Source organism: Armigeres subalbatus, unplaced genomic scaffold (assembly GCF_024139115.2).
Source record: "Armigeres subalbatus isolate Guangzhou_Male unplaced genomic scaffold, GZ_Asu_2 Contig899, whole genome shotgun sequence".
Taxonomy (NCBI): Eukaryota; Metazoa; Arthropoda; class Insecta; order Diptera; family Culicidae; genus Armigeres; species Armigeres subalbatus.
Window position 1 is genome coordinate 9,819 of NW_026943699.1, and position 23,904 is coordinate 33,722.

Below are 23,904 nucleotides of genomic sequence, written 5' to 3' on the forward strand. Positions count from 1 at the left end.
AAGATTGTTCTGTTGCACGAACTTCCAACGATCTTCGACGCTTCTCTTTCTGAATTCTTCGCATCCCCACAAACGATGGTCGGCACCTTTGCATAGTATACACAACTTAGTTGTTTTCTTTATTCGCTCCGAACTTTTCGAAATAAACGATTGTTGTCTATCGTGAAAATAGAAATACGCAATGTTCTCTTCTCTGTTCCTGGGCCTATCTGATTTAGTCGTTGTCATAGGCACAGGAACTTCGATTGAAACTTCGCTTGCTGCTTGAACTAACTGTTCCATAAAATGCCCAAAGGTAACAAAGCTTGCTGCATGATTTAATATTTTATACACAGGTGTACGCGGCGTTTATATGGATGAAAAAAGGAAATTCACACCTCGCTGCACTTCCTCAATCGGAAGGGTAATATATTCTACAGTGGGAACAAAGACAAATGTTTCCTTTGTAAGATGAAAGGACATCGAATGGATTCTTGCTCAAAGCGCAAATTAAGAAAACAACCTATTGAGCAACACCAGGACCAATAAACCAATAAACACTAAACTACAAATAAATTTCATCATGCTTAGGGCCCATTTTGTAAGAGAATCTAAACCAAATTTTGACACATCTTTTCCCCAACAGACAAAATGATTCGCTCCTCTTCAGCCGCTACATGGAACTGATGGACAAGTCATCCCTCAAGTGGCTCACGGACGGTCGGATCAACACCAAGAAAAACATTCAAATCTCACTCGGCTCCAACTTGCCCCTGTCGAACGAGATGACGTTCATTCTGGTGTTCAGCATGCTCTACACTCGCGATCCGCACCAACTGTTCGAACTGCTCTGCCTACAGCTGCGATCGATCGTGAAGGCCTACAGCCAGGGACTGCAGGATCTCATCACCGAGACCAGCGACGGCGAACTGCAGTACAACCCTACGGAGCTGCTCAATTGTAAGTGACCATTTACCTATTTCCTTCACATGCAGGTGCGTTCAATGGTTGTCCTAACTTTCAGATATTCTCGACGGCTACGATAAGCTGTGTCACTCGGCCAAGTCATTGTCTCCCTTGTTGTTCGAGCTTCAACGCGGCCATCTGCAGCAGTTCTCGCTAACGTGGTGTCTGATCAACAAGCGCATGTACCAACGGTTCGTGTACCTCGAGGTCCAACGGATCATTCCGGAGTGCATACTGAAGCTGAAGGAGCTGCTATTTGACGAGGAATACAAAACAATGGTGTACCGATTTATCCAGTTCGACGACGAAATGAACTCAACGTCGCAGATTTGGCGGGACGTGTGGTCTTTGTTGCATGACTACCACAAGGCGAAAGAGGATTCAGCCCGGAGAAAGCGCATCACCTCGGCTCACTCGCTTCTGGTGGCCGTGCGAGAGTCGGAATTCAACTTCGACGCGGAAGTTCTGCGCCAGAAGGAGCGTCCCATCGTGGAGTGGCTGGCTCTGGAGGATCGGCATTTGGTTTGGCAGTACGTTGTGCATTGCCTAAAGACGAAGTGGATCGCGTGTACAAATCCACGGATGGTGGCTTCCATTGAAAACATACAGTGCCGGAAGTGTAACTTCGCGCTGGCGACTCACTACGTGTAAGTATTTGGAATGTATGATTCGTTGATGACCAAAACGGCATTATTCTCTCTCGGGACGATCAAGTTGTACACCTCTGAAAATGATGCTATTTTCTCGTTTCAGTGAATGCAACTGCTGCACGTGTCTAATAGCCGGTGGAACCTGTTTGGGAAAATCCAAGGAGCAACTCTACTGCGCCAAGTGTTCTTTTTTCAAGAAACTGGACCGCGATTACCTGGACTACATTGGAGAATTTTTCAATAAACCGCTGAACGAAAAACAGGCCCTCGAAAGGAAGCACGTAAATGGCATGACAAATTCGTCCCAGTCCGGTGGCTCGTCGTCCAGTTCTATAACGGAAATCGCGTTACCAGATTCGTCCGAAACGGAGCTGCAGCAGCCGGCTGCCGAGCGTGGTTCCACTTCCTCGTCGTCGCCGGTAAAGGACGAGGACAATTCGAGTTCAACTGTGGTGGCTACCAGCAATGCATTGGCGGATAATACTAGTCTCTACCATATCTCGTGGGCTATCTTCAAACACCTACCGGATCGGGTACCGTACACATGGACGACGCTCGAGCCCAAACGATTTTGCATCTTCCAGAGCGAACCATGCAGGATCAATGCATGCCGGGTTGCGATCAACATCATCGCCATGCTCTACCCTTTGAACCTGTCCAAGTTTCTCATCAAGTCGTACCATCCCCTGAAGGAGGAGGAACGCAAGAAGATGGCCGAGAATTGGAACATCGATGTTAAGAACTTTATGCAGAGGGTTCTGTGATGATATCAACAAACGTTGGCGAACTGAGGTAGCCGACCGGATCCATCCGCTGCACTTCCTCGATCTTCTCTGGGGAATCGGACGATTCGAGTCCGCTCTGCTAAGTGACATGGCATCCGCTTTCGCCGAGTGGTTCCTAATAGATTTCCAGTTTCCTCAGCGCAATGTCATCTATCAGTATTTCACTAAGTTCTTCTTGGCGAAGGGTACCGACATTGAGTTCGACATGAAGTGTTTCGAGAGCGTTTCCGGTTCGCGGTTATTCAACTGGAGCACACCTGCATCACCTTTGAGGCAGCTCATAGCCAACGACATGCAAACAAAACTGCTGGGCGTGAACTGGAGTAACATCTTGCCGGAAGATGCGCTGGCAGCAATCAACGGCGATGAGCTTCCGATCTCAGCCAAGCTTGAGGGAGTCACGACCGGGGGAGTGCTGGTGGCTACAGCTACTGGCACGGTGACCGGTGGCAGTTCAGCGGCAATGGCGGCTGCGGTCATTGAGCCGATCGTAAAACTTTGTAGCGATGATGGCGCCATCTGCAAGGACTGCAAGGAGTGTTTCACCGACACAGTCACCAAGTCGGAGATTTTTGAAAAGGAAATTAAGAAGCCGTTGGTCGAGGCACTGAAACTAGCGGCGAGTAACAAGTGAGTATTTTTCTTGCAGATGTAACTAAAAAAAGTGCGGTTCCGTTTAATTTCTCTGGTGATGAATTAAAATGTTTGTAATATTTCTCCTTTTACAGAATACTCGAAACGGAACTCAAAACGCTTCAAAAAGAGCACAGCATGCTAAAAGATATGGTGCGAGATTTGGAGCAAATACATGAGCAGAAACACAGCAGTATCACACAATGCGGCAATGGAAACAGTAGTAATAGTAACAGCAACACTGGCAACAGTAATACTAACAGCAGCAAATCAACGAGCACCGCTCCCAAAAACAATGGTAGCAACAGTGGCGGCTCTTGCGCTGAACATGGAAATAGCGCCCAAACGAAAAGTTTACCTCCTGCCAGGCTTGCAGAGATAGGTTTGTTGCCAGCAGGAACCCTGGCGGGATACAGCTTAACAAAACCTGCGCTGCCACCACTCCCGCTGTTAAAACCATTCTGAACCAAGCCACCAATACTCTCTCCAAGATCGTCCCGAAGGGGAATGCTTCCACAGGAGTAACCTCGCAGCAACCGACGGGCAAAGTGGTAACGAAAGCCACCAATACGGCGCCAAAGGCGTGTGCGGCTGGGGCTGCTACTGGGAGCGTAGCCACCACCACCACCAGCACCACTTCGGGTAAGGTAAGCTCAAAGTCTACCAGTACACATCCCTCGCCAGCCGGTACTGGTGTAGGGACATCTCCTGCGGGGGCAACAGCTGCAGCAGGTGCTGCCACCCGTCGACGAGCGCCAGCAATGCTTCCGCAGGGCAACAACATCTTATCCAGTCGAAGGAGGAACACAAGAAAACCTGCCATCGGGGCGGCGCCAACGGTGGCGAGAAAGGACGGTTCCTGTGTGTGCTATTATTGCACATTGTTCGGACAGAGCGTTTGTTTGGTGAGTAATGACTATTACATATATTTGGATTTGTGAGTTATGATTGGGGTGGTATGTGAATCTTCTATGGGAATAGCGGATTTAGTTGATATTTTCCCTCCATAAACCTATCGCTTGATAACTATTCTACAAAATGATGTACAGCTGAATAACAATTTGATCAAAACAATATTGGAATATTGGTCTCGTAGCCGAAAGGTTACGACTGTTCGCTTTCCCAAGCGGATGATCATGGGTTCGATCCCAGACCCCTTCCAATCGCCTCTGTGCGTAACTTCATCTCTCTGAGGTGATGATATTCCACTGTGTGACGAATCCTGTGTGACACCACTGCCCTTCGGGGTTAATGCTTGGAATCCAGCATGTTTCTGAGTATAAAAGGCGTACGGATCCCTTGTGGAAACAACACCTTCTGGCTTAATATGCTTATAACCTATATGGTTCTCCCCTACAAGGGATAACCGCCTTGTGCGGAAAAAAAAGTACCCAGTGGCGGGTAGAATAGAATTCTGGGGTTTATAAGAAAAAAAAGAAAAAAAAATCGCTTGATAACTATTCTACAAAATGATGAACAGCTGAACAACAATTTGATCAAAACAATATTGGAATATTTTATTTTTTTCGATATGTATTTTTGGCATCATAAAAAATATTCAGGTGTAAAGGGTATTTTTGGAATTTGATTCCTCAAATTGGGTATTATCAGCACCTGCATTTTTTGGTTCAATCTCCTGCTCCACATACGATCTTTCGCCCCCACACTACCTAAGTTAACCTCCTCAGGTGTCTTTTTTGTTTGTTTTTAAAGGATTTAACTTTACAGTTATTCATCCTTACTTATTATTTAAATTATTATATTTTGGAAAGTAATTTTGATTCCCTTTAATTTAACCAGTTTCTCGCATAACTCCGAAAATAAAGCAATTTCCGAAAGTTTTACTAGCTGGAACAGGATTACGATTCTTCGCTGTGGAAACTGATATACCTATAGTTTTTTTTGTAAAATATGCATTTTTCAGGGTTGGCCAAATTAGGGGAGCCCTGCAGAAAGGGTTTCTGTGAGTCACATTTGTATGGCCTATCCTTAGTCTGCTTAATGTTCTTTGCTCGGTTTAGGGTCATTTGGCCGAATGCCATTTGGCCGAAAGGGTCATTTGGCCGAAGAAAGAAGAAGGAAAAAGGGAGAAGGAAGAAAGAAGAAGGAAGAAAGAAGAAGGAAGAAATAAGAACGAAGAAGGAAGAATGAAGAAGGAAGAAAGAAGAAGGAAAAAGGAAGACGAAGGAAGAAGGAAGAAGGAAGAAGAAAGAAGGAAGTAGGAAGAAGCAAGATGCAAGAAGGAAGAAGGAAGAAGGAAGAAAGAAGAAGGAAGAAGGAGGAAGGAAGAAGGAAGAAGGAAGAAGAAAGAAGGAAGAAGGAAGAAGGAATTAGAAAGAAGGAAGAAGGAAGAAGGAAGAAGGAAGAAGGAAGAAGGAAGAAGGAAGAAGAAAGAAGGAAGAAGGAAGAAGGAAGAAGGAAGAAGGAAGAAGGAAGAAGGAAGGAGGAAGAAGGAAGAAGGAAGAAGGAAGAAGGAAGAAGGAAGAAGGAAGAAGAAAGAAGGAAGGAGAAAGAAGGAAGAAGTAAAAAGGAAGACGAGACAAGGAAGAAGGAAGAAGGAAAAACGAACAAAGAATAAGGAAGAAGGAAAAACGAAGAAAGAAGGAAGAGGAAGAAACTAAGGAAGAAAGAAGGAAAGAAGAACTAAGAAAGCAGAAAGAAGGAAGAAGAAAGAAGGGAGAATAAAGAAGGAAAAATGAAGAAGGAAGCATAAAGAAGAAAGAAGTAAGAAGTAAGAAGAAGGAAGAAGGAAGAAGGAAGAAAGAAGAAGGAAGAAGGAAAAGGAAGGAAGAAAAACTAAGGAAGAAAGAACTAACGAAGAAAGCAGAAAGAAAGAAGAAGGGAAAAGGGAGAAGGAAGAAAGAAGAAAGAAGATAGAGGATGGAAAAAGAAGAAAAAGGAAGAAGGAAGAAAGAAGATAGAGGATGGAAAAAGAAGAAAGAAGGAAGAAGGAATGAGGAGGAAGAACGAAAGAGGAAGGAAGGAGGAAGAAGGACTACTCGTAAACTGAGGTAAATTTTTTTACTATTCGGCCAAACGGCATTCGGCCAAACGACCCGTTCGGCCAAACGGCATTCGGCCAAATGGCGTTCGGCCAAACGGCATTCGGCCAAATGGCCTGACACCCTTCGCTCTGTTGCTACATTACGATCAATTCACGGAAGAGTGGAAACTTTTATGGTTCTTAGAAATCCTAAACTGTTATACCATTCGTTTTCCCATTGAAGACGGATGGCTTTTTTGCAGTATCGCAGTACCTCTTCTCCGGGAATGTAACTTTCATTTTTGCGCCGTTGTTCCTTGTTTTGCTAATTTATCTGCCTTATCATTACTGTCTATACCGACAACACCGCTAGCTTTGTTCTCAGTTCATTTTCTAGTTGCTGAATCCATGGGTGTTTAGAGTTGCCCTTCTGAAGCGTCTCCAATGCACTTGCTTCCGAGAAAATCACGGTTTGTTCATTTTCTTCGACGAGGTGTTCAACGGCGTACAGGTCAGCCATTGCTTTTGTGAATAATATTGAACACTCTTTCGGTAATCCATTGAAAGGTTGTTATCGTCGTATGCTATGCCAAATCCTACGTTTCCTGCGTCGACGGAGCCGTCCGTGAAGATTTTTTTGGTGTGAATCAACTGTTGATAAATCTGGTTAGCATTGGCAGTCGGCTGCCCAACCCTGTACTCCGTACTGACCAATCAATGCTAGGCTTTTTGTCACACCAAGATCTTTATTTAACGCAAGGTAAACGAGCAATGTTAGGGAGTTCTGCTGGCCGGTGAGTTTTTCATAGTCGAATCTAGCCCTTCGAACGGAAGTGTAACTTCTGATAGTGATAATTGGTTCATCATCTTCTTATTGTTGGTTCGAATTCTGTCTACCACATAGAAGATGCTCCCTCTCCAATAAACGTATAGCTTTGAATATATATTGCTGAACCACTAGATGAGAGAAGGGTAGTTGACCTGATTCTACCATAATCGATTCGACAGGGCTTGACCGAAAAACGCCACTACGTTGGTTACTTGCAGCAATTTTTCTTGCTCCTCCACCCATGCCATTTCCGACTGCCTTTATTAAGTTTATTGCTGTCTGGCACTTATTTCGTATTTATGCTACGCGTTTTTTAAAAATTCATATAGCGGTCGACCAAAACACCTAATTTTCTCGCATACTGAACTTCTGAATATCTCGACGCTTGATGGACAAAACGGATGGACAAAAAAGGTGCATGAAGTTTGTTTTTTCGGTCTATATCAGCGGTTCTCAACCTGGGGTACATGTACCCCTGGGGGTACCTTCGCTGGCCCTAGGGGGTACCTCCGACAAAAATGCGTAATGGCGGACGTATTACAATTCCAATCAATTTTTATTTCAAAAATTTATATTGTACATAATATGCAATGCGATCAATAAATCCTAATTGAATTCTGCCTTCCACAATCAGCACAATGTATAAAGGGCTGCGGAACAAAAGATCGAACGAGCAAAACGTCGAATGAACAAAATGATTTTTTTTTTGAACATATTTTTGCTTCTTCTTATGAGATCCGAATTCGTTTTTGTACAGAGATTACAGAGATCTGATTTCATTGCGTTTGAGCATTTCTGAATCTCACCTTTACACAGAGCTCTAATTAGTCAGAGGGTTCAGCACATCCACCAAATTCGTATCCGCTTCTTTCCTGATTAATTAGCGCTCTGGAGCTTGAAGATTCATGTCGTCGGCTTCGAAACCAGCCTAAGATTGAGTTACGTTTTTATAATTTACTCCATTGACTCCATCCAGAGAGGAAAAGATGGGTCATCTAAAAGCAAATTATAGTCGCTCCATACTCTTCCGACCATCACTCATAAGTATTAACAAGAATAGTAAGAACTAGAGCACATTGTGGTAAATCTTACTCCGTAATGCTCCGAAAAAGTGTCTACCCAGCATTACAGGCTCCGTTAACTGCCTGGATAATTGTTTCACCCCCCAGGCCATTCATCCCCTCGGCACGGGTCGCCTGACACCTTGGGATTCGGGGTTAGGGACGTCATATTGTCAGCTTCAGTGTTGTACCAAGCCTGGCGATATGACCGGATTTACACCGTTACGCACTACTTCAGAGTATCCATATCCCAGCGTAACGGGGGATGCAAGAAGATTAGAAGCATCCTTCTACGCATCTCGGAAGCCTTCTTCCAAGCAGCTTGAAGGCCTTCTTACAAAAGGCTCGGAAGCCTCCTGGGCACTTCAGAAGCCTCCTTTCAAGTGATTAGGTTGCCTCCTTTCAAGAGGCTCGTAAGCCTTCTTTTAAGAGGCTCGGAAGCCTCCTTTTAAGAGGCATGGAAACCTCCTTTCAAGAGATGCGGTAGCCTCCTTTCAAGAGGCTCGGGAGCCTTTTTCAAGAGGCTCAGAAGCCTCCTTTCAAGTGGCTGAAAAGCCTCTTTCTAAGAAGCTCGGAAGCCTATTTTTAAGAGGATCGGAAGCCTCCTTTCAAGAGGCTCAAAAATCCCTTTTAAAAGGCCCAAAAGCCTCCTTTCAAGAGGCTCGGAAGCCTCCCTTTCAAGAAGCTCAAAAGACTTCTTTTTCATTTCAAGAGGCTCAAAAGCATCCTTACAAGAGGCTCAAAAGCCTCCTTCTAAGAGGCTCGGAAGCGTCCTTGCAAGAGGCTCGGGAGACTCCTTTCAAGAGGCTTCGAAGCCTTACAAGAGGCTCGGAAACCTCCTTTCAAGAGGCTCGGAAACCTTCTTTCAAGAGGATCGGAAGCTTCCTTTCAAGAGGCTCAAAAATCCCTTTCAAGAGACTCAAAAGCATTCTTTCAAGAGGCTCAAAAGCCTCCCTTTAAGAGGCTCTAAAGTGTCCTTTCAAGAGGCTCGGAAGCCTTACAAGAGGCTTGGAAGCCTCCTATCAAGAGGCTCAAAATCCTCCTTTTCTAGAGGCTTAGAATCCTCTTTTCAAGAGACTCGGAAGCCTCCTTTTAAGAGGCTCAGAAGTCTCCTATCAAGAGGCTCAAAAGCCTCCTTTCAACATCCTTTTAAGAGGCTGGGAAGCCTTCTTCCAAAAGGCTCGAAAGCCTTCTTCCAAAAGGCTCGAAAGCCTTCTTCCAAAAGGCTCGGAAGCCTTCTTTCAAAAGGCTCGGAAGCCTTCTTTCAAGAGGCTCGGAAGCCTCTTTTCAAGAGATTTGGTAGTCTCCTTTCAAGAGGTTCAGAAACCTCCTTCCAGGCTCAGAAGGCCCCTTTCAATAGGCTCAAAACCCTCCTTCCAAGAGGCTCGGAAAGCTCCTTTCAAGACGGTAGAAAGCCACATTTCAAGAGACTTAAAAGCATTCTTTCAAGAGGCTCAAAAGCCTCCTTATAAGAGGCTATGAAGCGTCCTTTCACAAGGCTCAGGCCTCCTCCTTTCAAGATGCTCGGAAGCCCCTATTCAAGAGGCTCAGAATCCTTCTTTCAAGAGGCTCAGAAGTCTACTTTCAAGTGGTTAGCAAGCCTTCCAAAAGGCTTCTTTCAAGAGGCTTGGAAGCGTCGTTTTAAGCTGCAATGGAAGCCTCCTTTTTATTTATTAATTAATTTTCGTCAACCGTCGTAGACTAGTACATATAAATATACATATTTTTTTCATTTCTTAATGCTAATATACATAAATTGTGAAGTATTTACCATATATTTATAATAAAAAATTAACTAGAGATTAAATAGTACAGATAAAAAATGTTATATCTTTTGTCTTATGTGTTGCGATTTCGAATTCTATTAAAATATGTTTTAAGATTCTGCCGAGACATTGTAAAGTCGATAGCTTCGCAGTGTTGATTGTAAATGTTCATTATTCGATTCAAAGGTCCAAATTTGGCATAATTTGTTCGATGATAGTTTGTTATAAATAAGGTACGATTACGAAGTTGCCTTGAAGGAATATAAAAGTTTAATTTTGATAAGATTTCAGGTGAATCAACACGTTGCGAAACGATATCATTTACGAAGGAAACCATTGCTATTTCACGCCGCTCTTTCAAAGTCTGTATGTCAATAAGCATGCAGCGTGCTTTCGCTTTGTATGATGGGAGTGGAAATGATGTCCAGCCTAATTTACGAAGAGCAAATAGTAAAAATTGCTTTTGTACAGATTCTAATCTCTCTTCGTGCGTGATTGAGAAAGGAGACCATACAATACTGCAATATTCCATTATTGATCTAACATAAGCTACATAAAGTGTTTTAATTGTATATGGGTCATGAAAGTTATAGCAGAAACGCTTTATGAACCCTAGCATGTTATTAGCCCTGTGAATGATTGTGTTGTAGTGGTCTACGAAAGAAAGTTTAGAGTCTAAGATTACTCCACATTCTGATTTCCTAATGCGATTGAAATGTTTGGTATTGTTCTTTTTCTGCTAAATGATATTAAGTTGCATTTCTTTACATTCAGTTCTAATAGGCTTTTCTTGCAACCATATGTAGAATTTGTCTATTTCATTGCGGAATATACTGATGTCGACTTCATTTCTTATTTCCATAAAGAGCTTTATGTCATCGGCTAAATTAACACTTTAATGTTTTTTCAGAATGAAGAAAATGTCGTTTACGTACAAGATAAAAAGAAGAGGGCCCAAATGAGAGCCTTGAGGGACTCCCGAAGTGACTTGAATTGGTTTTGATTTGTGTCCATTAAATTTGATAATTTGTTGGCGGTCAGTTAGGTATGATTCAAGCCATTTCAGGAGTCGTGGTTCAATTCCAATTTTGTGTAGTTTAAAAAGCAGCATCGGTATATCAATGCGATCGAATGCCTTGCTAAAGTCCGTATATAGAGCTTCTACATGGTTGCCGTTATCCATTGCATTCAATGAAAAATCTACGAATTGAAGCAGATTTGTTGAGGTCGAGCGACCTTTAAAAAAGCCGTGTTGTGTGTCAGTTACTCTGTTTTGGAGTTGCAAAATAGCTTCTCGTTGACAATGGCCTCGAAAAGTTTTGGAATGCAAGAGATAAGGGCTATGCCACGATAATTACGTACGTCTGATTTTCGACCAGATTTAAATATTGGTACTAGAAAAGAGCTTTTCCATATTTTTGGGAAGATTCCAGATTCCAGAGACTTATTGAAAAGCCAATATAGAGGAGTAGTGAGTTTCTTTGCTATTTTTTTAATAAATACTGGTGGAATCGTGTCAGGGCCAGGTCCCTTCGAAGCATCCAAGTTCATTAGAGCGTCGAAAATTTCCTGGACTTGAATTTGATTTACACCAACATCTCTGAAAAATTCTGGATAAAACGCAAAATAATCGCGATCGCGATCTTCTTCCGAAAATGTAGTATAGATGTCTTGGAAAAAATTGGCAAATAAATTACAGTTTTTTCCGAGCTATCGCCAACATTTTCGTCGAGGTGCATTACAGATGGAAAATTGTCTGATTTTAATTTTGTTTTTACGTAATTGAAAAGTTCTTTGGACAGGACTTTATTTCAAGCTCAGTTTTTGAATTATATTTTTCAAGTGCATTACTGATAGCGGGCTTGGTAGTCATGTGGCTACTGCTTCTGCCTCATACGCAGGAGGTCGTGGGTTCAATCCCAGGTCCGTTCCATTCTCCTACTTTGTATCTTTCTCTTTATTTCTCATGTTCTAACAATCGCTAGAACTGGAAATGGACTTCCATACCGTTTCTATTACTATTCCTATACCTTCAACTTGAGTATTCTTACAGTAATCTGCTAGAATTGGAAATGAACTATAGAGCTCGTTTCCTACATCCAATTAGAAATTCCATCAGTTACCTTCTCCTATCTATCACATTGGCAGCTCGTTAACCAAGACGGACCCCTGCCTCTCCAATCTAACCCAGAAATTCCAACAAATTCCGCATGAACTCGTGGCAAGTGCAGAGGTATATTCGGCTTGCAGTGGGCGAGTGATTGCATCATCATTTCCTCCCCTTCCCTACATTGACTTGCATTCTGACGTGGCAGGCGCCAGTATGACCTAACAAATGAGATCACCAGTACTTGTACATTGAAGATGTGTGCTAGTCCCAAGCAAACATCTGTTGGTTCCCTGTGCAAGAACAGCTGATCTGGTCATAATGGAGTAGCAACTACGAGCAGTCAATCAAGCTCAAGCTCAAGCTCAAGCTATATTTTTCAAGTGCATTACTGATGGCTAGATTCAGTTGGTCGCAGATTTCCAAATATTTCGCCAAGTTTTGATCACTCTCTTCTTTCTTATAGATTTTATGTGCTTTTTGTTTGCGATTTTTCAAATTTTTGATTTGACTGTTGTACCAGCTTGGACTTTTTGTATTTCTTTGTCGTCGTTTTTTCTTAAGTGGAATTTTTTGTTCAATTATTTGCTGTAAAGTTTCGTTAAAAGTGTATGCAGCAGTATCGATGTTTCCTTCATTCCTTATAATTGACTGCCAATTAATACTATTTAATCTTAGTTTAATTCTTTCATAGTCTGCTGAATGGTATTCGAAGACTTCCTCGTACTCATAGTCGTTGGGTCTTTGGTGGGCGTGAATGATTAAAGAATATTCGATTGCTGTGTGAAACGCTTCATTTTTCCACAATGGATTTAATGATTCAGTCACACAGAAATCTTCATATACGTTAGTTAATAAAAAGTCCAAATAGCATTGCTGTCTGTTTTTATATGGTTAATTTGATTAAGCCCAAGTTTAGAGGTTGAATCGAAAATAAATTGCAATGTTTCATTGTCTTCAACGACTGGGAGTAGAATACTTTCATTTTCAGAGTCCAGAATAAAATCGGCATTGCGTTGGTTAAAGTCACCATAGATGTGAACTTTAACCTCTGGAGGGAGTTGTGATAAAATTTGTTCAGCATATTGGAAAAAACTTTCATACCTACGTGCTTTTATGAGCATGGTCAGGTGGAAAATACACCAAGGCAAACACGTGTTTTTCACCTGCGATGTATGATTTCACCCAAACATGCTCAAATTCTTTAAATTTAGATGTAGGAATCATTTCTGAATTAAAGGTAGTCGAAATAGCTACAAGAACTCCCCCACCTGATTTTCTATTGGACTCATGAAAATTTCTGTCGTTTCGAAATACATTAAAGCCGCTTCCAAAAACTTCTTCACTTTTTACGCTTTCGTCCCAGCTAGTTTCGGTAGCCAAAATGGCCGAAAAAGACGTGCTCAAAATGTTTTTATAAATTTCCTTCATTTTAGCTAGACTTTTCATGCGATTGAAATTTTGACAATATATCGAAACTTCAGTCACATTCTGTTTACATTCTGAAGAAGTTTTTGGCTGCTCGTCGGTCAAAGAAATAGTGCTACTTACTTCAGGCGAAGAAGGCGTCCTTACTTGCGAACATTTCTGGGGGAAGGAGAGTGGAACCTGGTTGAGCTCTCCCTTAGCTGTTGCAAGCGATGTGTCCGTTCACTCGAAAGGTATTGGCGATAAGACTGCAGGTCTGCTGCGGCTTCAACTGGCCCAACTCCATATTCCCGATGTACTTCGGTGAATATGCGATGAAGGTGTTCAGGAGACGATGGTAGTCCTTCAGATGCAAGAAGCATCTTGATGCTGGTTGGCGTCATTTCATCGATGCATACATTTGGGGGCTGGTCTTTCATGTACGCAAGATACAACCGAACAACCCTCATGATGGTAGGGTCACGTAGTCTGGCTTTTAGGAACCGCCCGTCTCCTTCCGTAGATTGTTGCGTCAGCCGAACGATGGGTGGTCTCATTGGGTTTAGTTCGAATTGGCCGTCAGGATTTGGTGGCTGTTCTTGTTGCTGTAGTTGCTGCTGCTGATGCTGTTGTTGCTGCTGCTGCCGTTGCTGTTGATTCTGCTGAGTATTAGCGTAAGGTGGTTGAGGTTTCATTTGTGATTTTTCAGCTGGATAGATGGTTTCACCCTTCTTAAAGTGGATGAAAGATTTTGCACTAGGAGCTGATAGAGCTGCAATTGGATGTTCTATTGTTATTGGAGGACCAGAAAATTGACTTTTTGCCATTAGCAGTAGTTGCTTGTCATTTGGTTTGTTGTTGCTTTTACTGCGTCGTTCAGGTCGTTTAATCATTTCAGTGGTTCGTTTGACATTCGTCTTGCTAACGATGTTGGTTTTGATATTGCTGCCTTGGGTATTGGTGCTGTTGAGACGATTGTTTTGCATGGAGATGTTCTGCTGACGCCGTTCATGTTCCAATTTTTTCCAGTCTGGGCTCCACCTACATTTCATTTCCCCACCTTGAAAGCATTTCCAGCCGGGTTCGTTAATATGCGTAGAGCAACTTCCTTTTACTTGAGCATCGGCACTTAGCATTTTTGCACGACGCTCAGCAATGGCATTACGCGCAAGTTTATTCTTAGTGGGCGATGGGGGGCCTGGTTGCAGCTGCTGTTGTGCGCGCTGTTGAAGCGGGGTGATGAGAGGCAGGCTATTATTTTCTGTTAATTCTTCCTCCAGAGTTTTTGGCTGGCTAAAACTGGTTCCCGCTGCATTTAATTGTGGGGCGAATATATTCGCGGACACAAATTTTACTTCGTCGTGAATTTCTTGAAGTTTTGATTTTTGGCTCGATGATGCCAGTGTTTCGGTACTTTTTGTTAAAAGAACCACGTCATTTTGTAGGCAAATAAGCCTCTCGTCACAAAGATGGTGAATTTTTTGTGACAATGCCGTATTCGACTTACAAATGTTGGCAATTGTTGAGGTTGCACGTGAGTCACACGACTTCATATGTTCATTTAGCGAAGTGCATAAGCGTTCGTTGTTTTGGTTGGTCGTAGCCAGTACGTTTTTAACATCATTGAGCAGGTGCTCAATGTTTTCAAATAGCAATGACAATTAGTGGCTCAAAAACCGCCTTCAAGATGCTCGGAAGCCTTTCTACAACAGGCTCAGAAGCCTCTAATGAAGAGAACTTCCCTTCAAAGGGCTCGGTATTATTCTTTCAAAAGGATTGGAAATCTAATTTCGAAAGGGGGTACCTCCATTAATGCAAAAGTTCCAAGGGTCGCCCTCTGGTCGAAGCTAATGCAAATTATGGATGAGGCAACCTCTCTTCCTGTGTATGCATTGCCTTAGATTTGCTTGGTTGACAATCGTCATTCGGCTCAGTACCGTATACTTCATCGAATTCCTTATACTTTTCTCCTTCTAGTTGAGGTGTCGGTAGCCAAGGGATGTTGATGGTTTGGTCCTACCAACCAACCTTGTGGAATTTGCAATTTGCATCATCGCATTTCTTCACCCAGAAATTAAAAAAAAAATTTAGATCAAATGCATTCAAGTGCATATAATAATTTTTTTTTTCATTTTAAAATGTTTCATTTTCACCTAGACAATTTCTAGACAATGAAACTCCAATAAATGCTAAGTTAGCTGTCGCCATGAATCGTTCTGCTGGATTAATAAAAGAAACATTTGGAAGCGTGCGCACTGCACACAAAAAATCCAAGTCAAGCTTGAAAAATATAGCAATGTAACTCATCATCACCATGATGGAAGTCACATTATGATCAGGTCCTCCATCTGATCCGATAAACAACATTGGTCGATCGAGATCATCTTCCGAATATCGCGTGAGAAGTTCAGCAACATGTCTGAATGCAGTAGAGTGCTACGCCACTGTCGTGATCTAAAGTGTTCAATCCTCGATTATCCAAACCTGCTTTAAGAACTGAACGTTGTCTCCTTGTAGCACTAACTGGAGCGCCTTCAAATCCCACCGGAATTGCTGCTTTGTCATCCAGAAAAAAAACTAGATAAGAAGTATCATGGAAACGTGTTAAATCAAGCATTTAATTTCTAATAGATCATACCTGTCATAATTTTCATGAAATGAAATTGCTTTGCTCCATAATGTTGATCAGGATGTGCTTTACGTTGCGTACGCACTTGCACTCCATATTTGATATCAGACCTACTATAGTAGTACCCCGTTGCTGGCATACACACACAAGCTGTGGTTAAGACACTTCACCTATACAAATGTTTGTGATGAAAGCGACTCAAATCGCAAGTGTCAATCTTTCGATCCGGATGTTTCAAATAGCTAATCAGCGTTCGACGAGGAACACCGTGTTGGATAGATGTTCGCTTCACCGGAATTCCGAATTCGGTTACCACTTTTATGGCCTCGGTCATGCTGACGGATGACCATTGTTTCCGCGTCGAAATTCGCTTATACTTACGAACCATCATCGACCAGTCGCTTTGAAATCGTATAACAATAACAACAGTTTGACAATTGTGTGCAAGGTTATGTTCAATCCAAAGTGCGATTCAAAAAGTGACCCTTTTGCCCCTGGCAGAGGTGTCCTTTTTGCCCCGGATCATTAATAGTACATTTAAATGCATATTTTCGCAAAAAAATCAGAAGGGTTATATACAAGATACGACCGCCCGACGTAAACTACGTAAAACAGATCATATGATAATTATTTTGGTTAGAGCCTAGAGTAGGGTGACCATATGATTTTTTTCCAAAGGAGGGCAATTCACTCAAATCGTAGCGAAAAAAGAGGACATTTGGTTAAAAAGGAGGACACAAAAAATATCGATCGATTTTTGATTTAAAAAACAAGAGATCGTATATCGTATTGAATAAGTGCGCAAAGTGGAGGCCGTATAGTGAAACTGTTCCTTGAATTCATAACATGTACTTAAGGTGACACGGGAAGAACTAACAATCGTCATCATCAATCAAATCAAATCGTCATCATTTTCATCATTGAATGCTTAACTTTTTTTTCTATAACAAATATGATTTCAAAAAAGTATCACCGGCGCGTGCTTACTCGCAAGCTACATGCTGATACATTTACAGTTACATCAAACAACTAAAAACCGAAATACGCCGCTTCAAAGTTCCGAGGTTATAATGCTAGAAAGAGACGAAAGATTGGAAAAATAACACGGTGTTTAGTGCCTCCCCGATTCACCTTCACTCCTGACGAAATCCTAGTTCCAAAGTGCTCGCGCTTTCGGGGGCACATCACTCGATTCAGAGGCGGCGCACAACTGTCATTTTTGTTGATTTAGCTTTGCTGCGTCGCAGCATGCGTGAAAAAATAAAAATGACAGTTGTGCATTGCTTCCGTATCGAGTGGTGTGCCCCCGAAAACGCGAGCACTTTTAATCTTGGATTCCTTCAGGAGTGACCTTAAATCAATACCATTCGAAAACAAAGAATTTGTGCGTTGTTTTATTTCTCATTTTTGTGATTTTTTTTTCAGCAGTCAGCACGTCGGATAACAAGAAAACACGACACAAATTTAGCCTATTTTGCCTGTTTTGCGAATGTTATTGTTATAGGAGCATGTTATTAATAATGGAACAGATACCCTACGTACAATTTGCGTGAACTCATAAATAGAGGAATGTGCCTATGTCGCCTCCACCTCGTACACTTATTCGCTAGCATATGCAAATTTGTTTTAGCTGGGAGATACGACATTTTCTTCTACTTCATTAGCATTACATCTCTAGATGGAATATATTCTATATTAATCCCTTTCCAGTTATAAACTGCAAACACCTTTTTTGTAATGGTTTGATTTTGGCTTCAACTATTTTTTTAAATCAACAGTGTACAAATGTTGAATAGTATTATGCTTGCATTTTTTGCGATATTTCACAGAATTTTAACAAGAAAAGCTCATCGCGTGTAATTCTGAACATTTGGCTATAGCTATCTGACAGAACATTAGGCTCTATAAGAACTGAACACAAGATGCTTAGTAGACTAGTGGAGGCTTTTCTTAAATGTCATTGAGAATCCCAATTTAAGGCATGGCATAGATACTGCTCATTGCCTCATATATTCAAGAAAAGTACCGTGTGATGTGTTCCAAAGGCAATTCAATGTGTGTTTACTTGGAGAAAATTTTGAAAAGCATTTGCATTTTTGCTAATCCATTTTCCCGATTCCGATTCTTCTTCTATCTTTGACACCTGTGTTACTGAAACTCAAGCATTCAATTTTCGATATTTACATTGATTTTATCGTGGAACGGTACCTCATTCAAATTAACGGGGCTCATTCTTAATTTGAACTTCTAATTACTCCATGTGGTTTCTATTCTGGTATTCAAAAACTTAAAAAGCAAAAAAACGCAAATGAGTGCAACACGACTAATTTGCGAATGGATCTCTGTTGCACTATTGTTCATTAAACTGGAATTTTTATAGAAACAGTTATTCATTCGACTGTTTTTTGAAATTATTCAAAAAGGAGGACATTTTAGTGCAAAAGGAGGACATCTGAATTTTAATGAAAAAGGAGGACATGTCCTCCTTTAGGATACCATATGGTCACCCTAGCCTAGAGGGATTGAAATTTTGACTTTTGCGCTTATCTATGCTTTAGGGATCCTATAATGAGAGATATGCAAATACTTTTCCAGGCGATTTAGCAACGCTGTTACTTTTGTTAGCAAACGCTTCCAGCACTTGCCGCAGCGCAAAATGTTGAAGCTTGTATATGACTTTGCATTTGATAACACTTTGGAATATGTTTGTCTGTCCACTAACAGTGTTTAAATAAGCATTATCACTAAAATAAAAGTGCAATACAAATAGGCGAAACACGATACATAAACTAGATTACTTCTACTCGCGAAAGTAAAACAAATTGTTTATACGATGAAACTTTTCTTAAAATCTATCACAATACCTCTCAGCCTCGTCTCAATCTCCAACAATAACAACGTTCATTTGGCTCACGTTTTGACAGTTCTCAATGCTCGATTGGCTTACAATGGCCGCTTTCGCATATCTCTCATTATAGGATCCCTACTATGCTTGAACGATAACATTTGCTGTTTTGATGAACCTCCTAAATTTTCAACTGAATTGGTTATAATTTAACTGAGTACGAGCAGTTTGAAGTTTGGTCTTGCAGAGGTCCCTCCTTCATCTTATTAAGTACAAAAGGAAGCTATTGAAAAGGCTTTGAAAAACTTTGTACAAAATTTGAAGTTGAATAACAATTCTTCACACCTGTTTTGTTACACTTATTTCAATTCAATTGTTTCTTCTTGCAGAGAAAGCCACAGAAATTAGCAGAAACAAAAATTGAAGAGGATATTGAAAAAGGTGGGAATTTGGATTAGGATGTAAAAAATTTAGCTGAAGAGTCAAATAAGCTCCACTAAAAATTTTTAGTATTTACAACTTAAAGCACCTGAAAAATATTACTATTCTGAATGATGTCATTACTCATGTAACAGGAACTTAGTCACATTTGAACATGATGTAATAGTGTCCAGTACTAGGAGACATTTTTCTGAACCGTGAAATTGTTCACCAAAACTCATTGTCGCAAAACGTGTTCAAATGACCAAATATAGTTTGTATGAATCATCAATGGTCAATGGTCATATTTTGTGTATCTTTCTTCTATCTTCTATCTATCCTTTGAGACAATATAACTCACGAATAGGATGGCCGATTTGCGAGATTTCCTTACTAATCGATTCGTATTGGGATCAGCTGTGTTTCTATATGTCAAAGATTAGTAAATTTTAAAGGAAAAGTTGGGAAAATTGTCATAATACAATATTAGGGCGAGTTTGGAGAAAACCTAATGCGATCGCTCGAAAAATTATCTAGAGTACGGCGTCGCAATCAACGCAGAAAATGACATTAAACGTAAAAACCCGAGCAACGCAGGGTACGTTCTGCTAAGGTAAGGTATAAAAAGAAACATAATCTGGATAGTTAGAGTTTTTTGTTGATAAATGGCTTATGTGCCTGGAACTTGGAACCCCCTAAATATAATCAACCCGAAGACGTCGCAGAATATTTCTAAATCTGTAAGACAATTATTGTTGCGAACCGATCGGATTTTCGTAAGCAAAGTTATAAAGAAAATAAAAATGCTCATGTTGAAGGGCCCTCCTTAGCCGTGCGGTAAGACGCGCGGCTACAAAGCAAGGCCATGCTGAGGGTGGCTGGGTTCGATTCCCGGTGCCGGTCTAGGCAATTTTCGGAATGGAAATTGTCTCGACTTCCCTGGGCATAAAAGTATCATCGTGCTAGCATCATGATATACGAATGCAAAAATGGTAACCTGGCTTAGAAACCTCGCAGTTAATAACTGAGGAAGTGCTTAATGAACACTAAACTGCGAGGCGGCTCTGTCACAGTGTGGGGATGTAATGCCAATAAAAAGAAGAAAAAGAAGAAAAATGCTCATTATTGATATGTTATTCTTTTACGTGCTCAATTAAATTTTCCTCGATTTAGTATTTCCTTAATAATTTTTCTTGCAAGCAGCAAATTGTTTCGCAAAGTCGATTCATTCACTTGCTAAATTTTCTATGTTGTCAACGTTCTCATATATTTTTAGATATTAATAAGCAACGTTGCAAAACGGTTTTCCAAAAAAAAAATTACTGTTTGCATAGTAATTCTCATACAAATTTCAAACCGCGCGTGCGTGCTTAGTCAAATTGCAACCAATGGGATGTTGGATATATGGGGTCGGAAGGTAGCGAGCTGTAGCGAGGTTCGTTTTGGTAAACGTTTTGCCGCGTGTAATGTGTAGTTTTTCCGTAAATCATGTTCGATCGCACACCAATCCATTTATGTTTCGATCAAAATTGACGTAACTCACTATATGAAAATGGTTGGATATGACAATTTAAAATTTTCATTTAAAAACCCCAAATTTATTATTCCGCAGTGGAGATGATGCCTTTCTCCGAATGTTATCGACTTAGAGTGATTAATACATCTCATAGTTAATTGCCTATTAAATGGCGATTAAATGCTTTTGAAGTGTTGTTTTAAGGGGTGCTGCCTAAATAGTAAGATAACCTTGTATAAAATTGATTATCAATTTTAATAATCACCTCTTGCTTACATGAACATGTCCAGCATCTGTAGCACTTTTTCATAAACACTACTTTTTTTTGCTCCGACCGTGGTCATTGCTCTAGTTCTATTGTAGCCTACTTTTTGTGCGAATCACCGCACAAAAGTAGAGCGCAAGAACCAACCGCAGCCGGCGCACAGTGGTTCCCCCATAGGTCATAAATCCAAAAACATGACTTTATCGAAATTCAACAAGTTATCCCTAAACTGCTACTTTATGGTATACTATATAAGATTCAATCGTCATTTTTGTAGAATTTGAGCTAATATGATCTGTATAAGGCTTCGAATTGAAGATAATCCAGTTAAATAAACTATACGTGAAAATGTTGCCATACCTCATGAAACTTACGTTTTACCTTCAAACCCCTCCAGAAACATCCTGTGAGTAAATATTTACACTCTAATCTGTCATCTACATGCTTTTCAGCTGGGACCGTCCGCAACCAAGCAAATGGTCAACGAAAAATTCTACTGTGTTTGATGAACGGATTCACAATTTTCTTATGAATTTCATTATTGTCATCCACCAATAAAATATGTTTCCCCTTCAGATCCCCTCCAGAAACATTTCCTGAGTAAATATTTACACTATTTTCTATCATCTTAAGGCTATTTCAGCTGCGACCATCTGCGACCAAGCAAATGGCAAACAAATAACTTTTCTATGTTTCTTCGACGGAAAAACAATTTTCATCTAAATTTTGATATCTTCATCCTTTACGAAAATATGTTTCCCTTCAAATCCCCTCCAGAAACATCCTCTAAGTAAATATTCACACTCTAATCTGTCATCTAAAGGCTATTTCAGCTGCGACCGTTTGCGACTAAGCAAATGGTAAACAATTAACTTTTCTATGTTTCTTCGACGGAAAAACAAATTTCTTCTAAATTTTGTTATCTTCATCCTTTACGAAAATATGTTCCCCTTCAAATTCCCTCCAGAAACATCCTGTGAGTAAATATTTACACTCTAATCTGTCATCTAAAGGCTATTTCAGCTGCGATCGTTTGCGACCAAGCAAATGGTAAACAAATAACTTTTTTATGTTTCTTCGACGGAAAAACAATTTTGCTTCTAAATTTTGTTATCTTCATCCTCCAAGAAAGTATGTTTCCCCTTCAAATTCCCTCCAGAAACATCCTCTAAGTAAATATTTACACTCTAATCTGTCATCTAAAGGCTATTTCAGCTGCGACCGTTTGCGACCAAGCAAATGGTAAACAAATAACTTTACTATGTTTCTTCGACGGAAACACTTTTTTTTTAAATTTTGTTATCTTCATCCTTTACGAAAATATGTTCTACTTGAAATCTCCTCCAGAAACATCCTGGGAGTAAATATTTACACTCTAATCTGTCGTCCAAAGGCTATTTCAGCTGCGACAATCTGCGACAAAGCAAATGGTAAACAAATAGCTTTACTATGTTTCTTTGACGAAAACACAATTTTCTACTCAATTTTGTTATCTTCTTCATCCACTAAGAAAGTATGTTTTCCCTTCAAATGCCCTCCAGAAACATCCTCTGAGTAAATATTTACACTCCTATCTTTCATCTAAAGGCTATTTCAGCTGCAACCGTCCACGAGAAAGCTAAGTGTAAACAAATAATAAAATTATGTTTGTTTAACAGATATCATATTTTATTTTTTAAATTTAATTAAATATTTAAATTTAATCGTGTACCGCTTCAATTTCTTTTTGAATACAGTATCCCCCCGCTTATCCGGACCTCGCTAGTCCGACGACTCGTTAGTCCGGATCTCGCTAATTCGGAATTTTCCGGATTAAAAAGTATCAACACCCATTTAAACACATTATGCTGTCAGTTTTCAAACTTGTGTTGTGATTTTGTTTTGATTCATTTGTATGGATTTGACAGTCGGATTAACGAGAGAAACCCCGCTAGTCCGGCCATACATTTGTCGGATCAGCGGGGGTATACTGTATCCTTTAAGTGTATTTTTTTTAAACTTTATTAATGTGTTTTTTTTATCCTAGGATTAAGTTTAACACAGGTTTAAGTGTATTCATATTTCTCGCTGTTGCCTAAATGGCATTTCAGTTACCACAGTCTGCGACTGAGCTTGGAAATAAATAATCGATGGTAAAAAATTACCAAAATTGATGAACACGATTATTCTGTTTTCTTTATCATGGTCTACTTTATGAGACTGAAAAGCATATTTCTCCCCGATTTTCATTCTCAGACATCTCTGAGAAGATATTTAAATTTTAAGCTGTCATTCAAGAGCTATCTGGGTTCAAATTATTAAATAGTATATCGTGGTATAATAGTATTTTATTTAACTTTAAATTGGTATATTAAACCGTTTAGCCTTTCTCATATACTAAGTAAGGTACACTGGGGGAAGTGTAAAAATCGACTCGAAAATTGGAATTGTACCTACTTTACAGTTTTTATCACATCATAGCATCATGCAATGTTATACTTTGATGCTCACACTAATACTATGTTGAAATTTGTATAACACATACACTAACACGGTTAACGCTTGAACTGTAATTTTAGGTTTCGCGAAAAATTGATATTTGCATTCATAAAATTAATTCTTATTTGCACCAATTGTTCTTTTTTCAAGTGAATTTATATCACAGGTGACCATTACAATACAATTAAACTAATCCCATTCAATTGGTAGTGGTTTGTACCAAGAAAGCAAATAATTCAAAGGTTTACCCACTTACCCCAGGTATCAAACACTGCGGGGGAAGTGGATAATGTTATAATTACGCAATTTTTTTTCCTCCCTCCGGGGTTTATTTAAATAGCTGTGAATCTTAATATGTTCCTTCTTTGTTATCATTGTGATTCCAGTGGTGGACTCATATAAATGAGAAAATGCCTGATTAATCCACCTATCGGTACTGATGCCTTTCACATGTTTTCCATATGAAAAAATATATAAGAAAGTTAAAAATAGCACTGATAGGTAAATATATTGTATAATTCACATTAATTTTTATTCCTAACAAGTTTCGCCGTCGAATGCAATTTTTGGCGAACAAATCGGTTA

General features: G+C 40.2%; 2 protein-coding genes across 2 annotated transcripts; both read left to right on the forward strand.

Annotated features, from left to right (window-relative positions):
* The first annotated feature begins 631 nt into the window (after positions 1 to 631).
* Positions 632 to 2,422, forward strand: LOC134204796 (uncharacterized). Its single transcript, XM_062679596.1, has 3 exons — positions 632 to 939; positions 1,004 to 1,592; positions 1,699 to 2,422. Exons 1-3 carry the CDS (start codon positions 657 to 659, stop codon positions 2,357 to 2,359), a joined length of 1,533 nt encoding a protein of 510 aa, XP_062535580.1. The 5' UTR covers positions 632 to 656; the 3' UTR covers positions 2,360 to 2,422.
* A 33-nt stretch (positions 2,423 to 2,455) lies between these two features.
* LOC134204798 (uncharacterized) lies at positions 2,456 to 3,750 on the forward strand. Its single transcript, XM_062679599.1, has 2 exons — positions 2,456 to 3,010; positions 3,109 to 3,750. Exons 1-2 carry the CDS (start codon positions 2,469 to 2,471, stop codon positions 3,476 to 3,478), a joined length of 912 nt encoding a protein of 303 aa, XP_062535583.1. The 5' UTR covers positions 2,456 to 2,468; the 3' UTR covers positions 3,479 to 3,750.
* Positions 3,751 to 23,904: the final 20,154 nt, after the last annotated feature.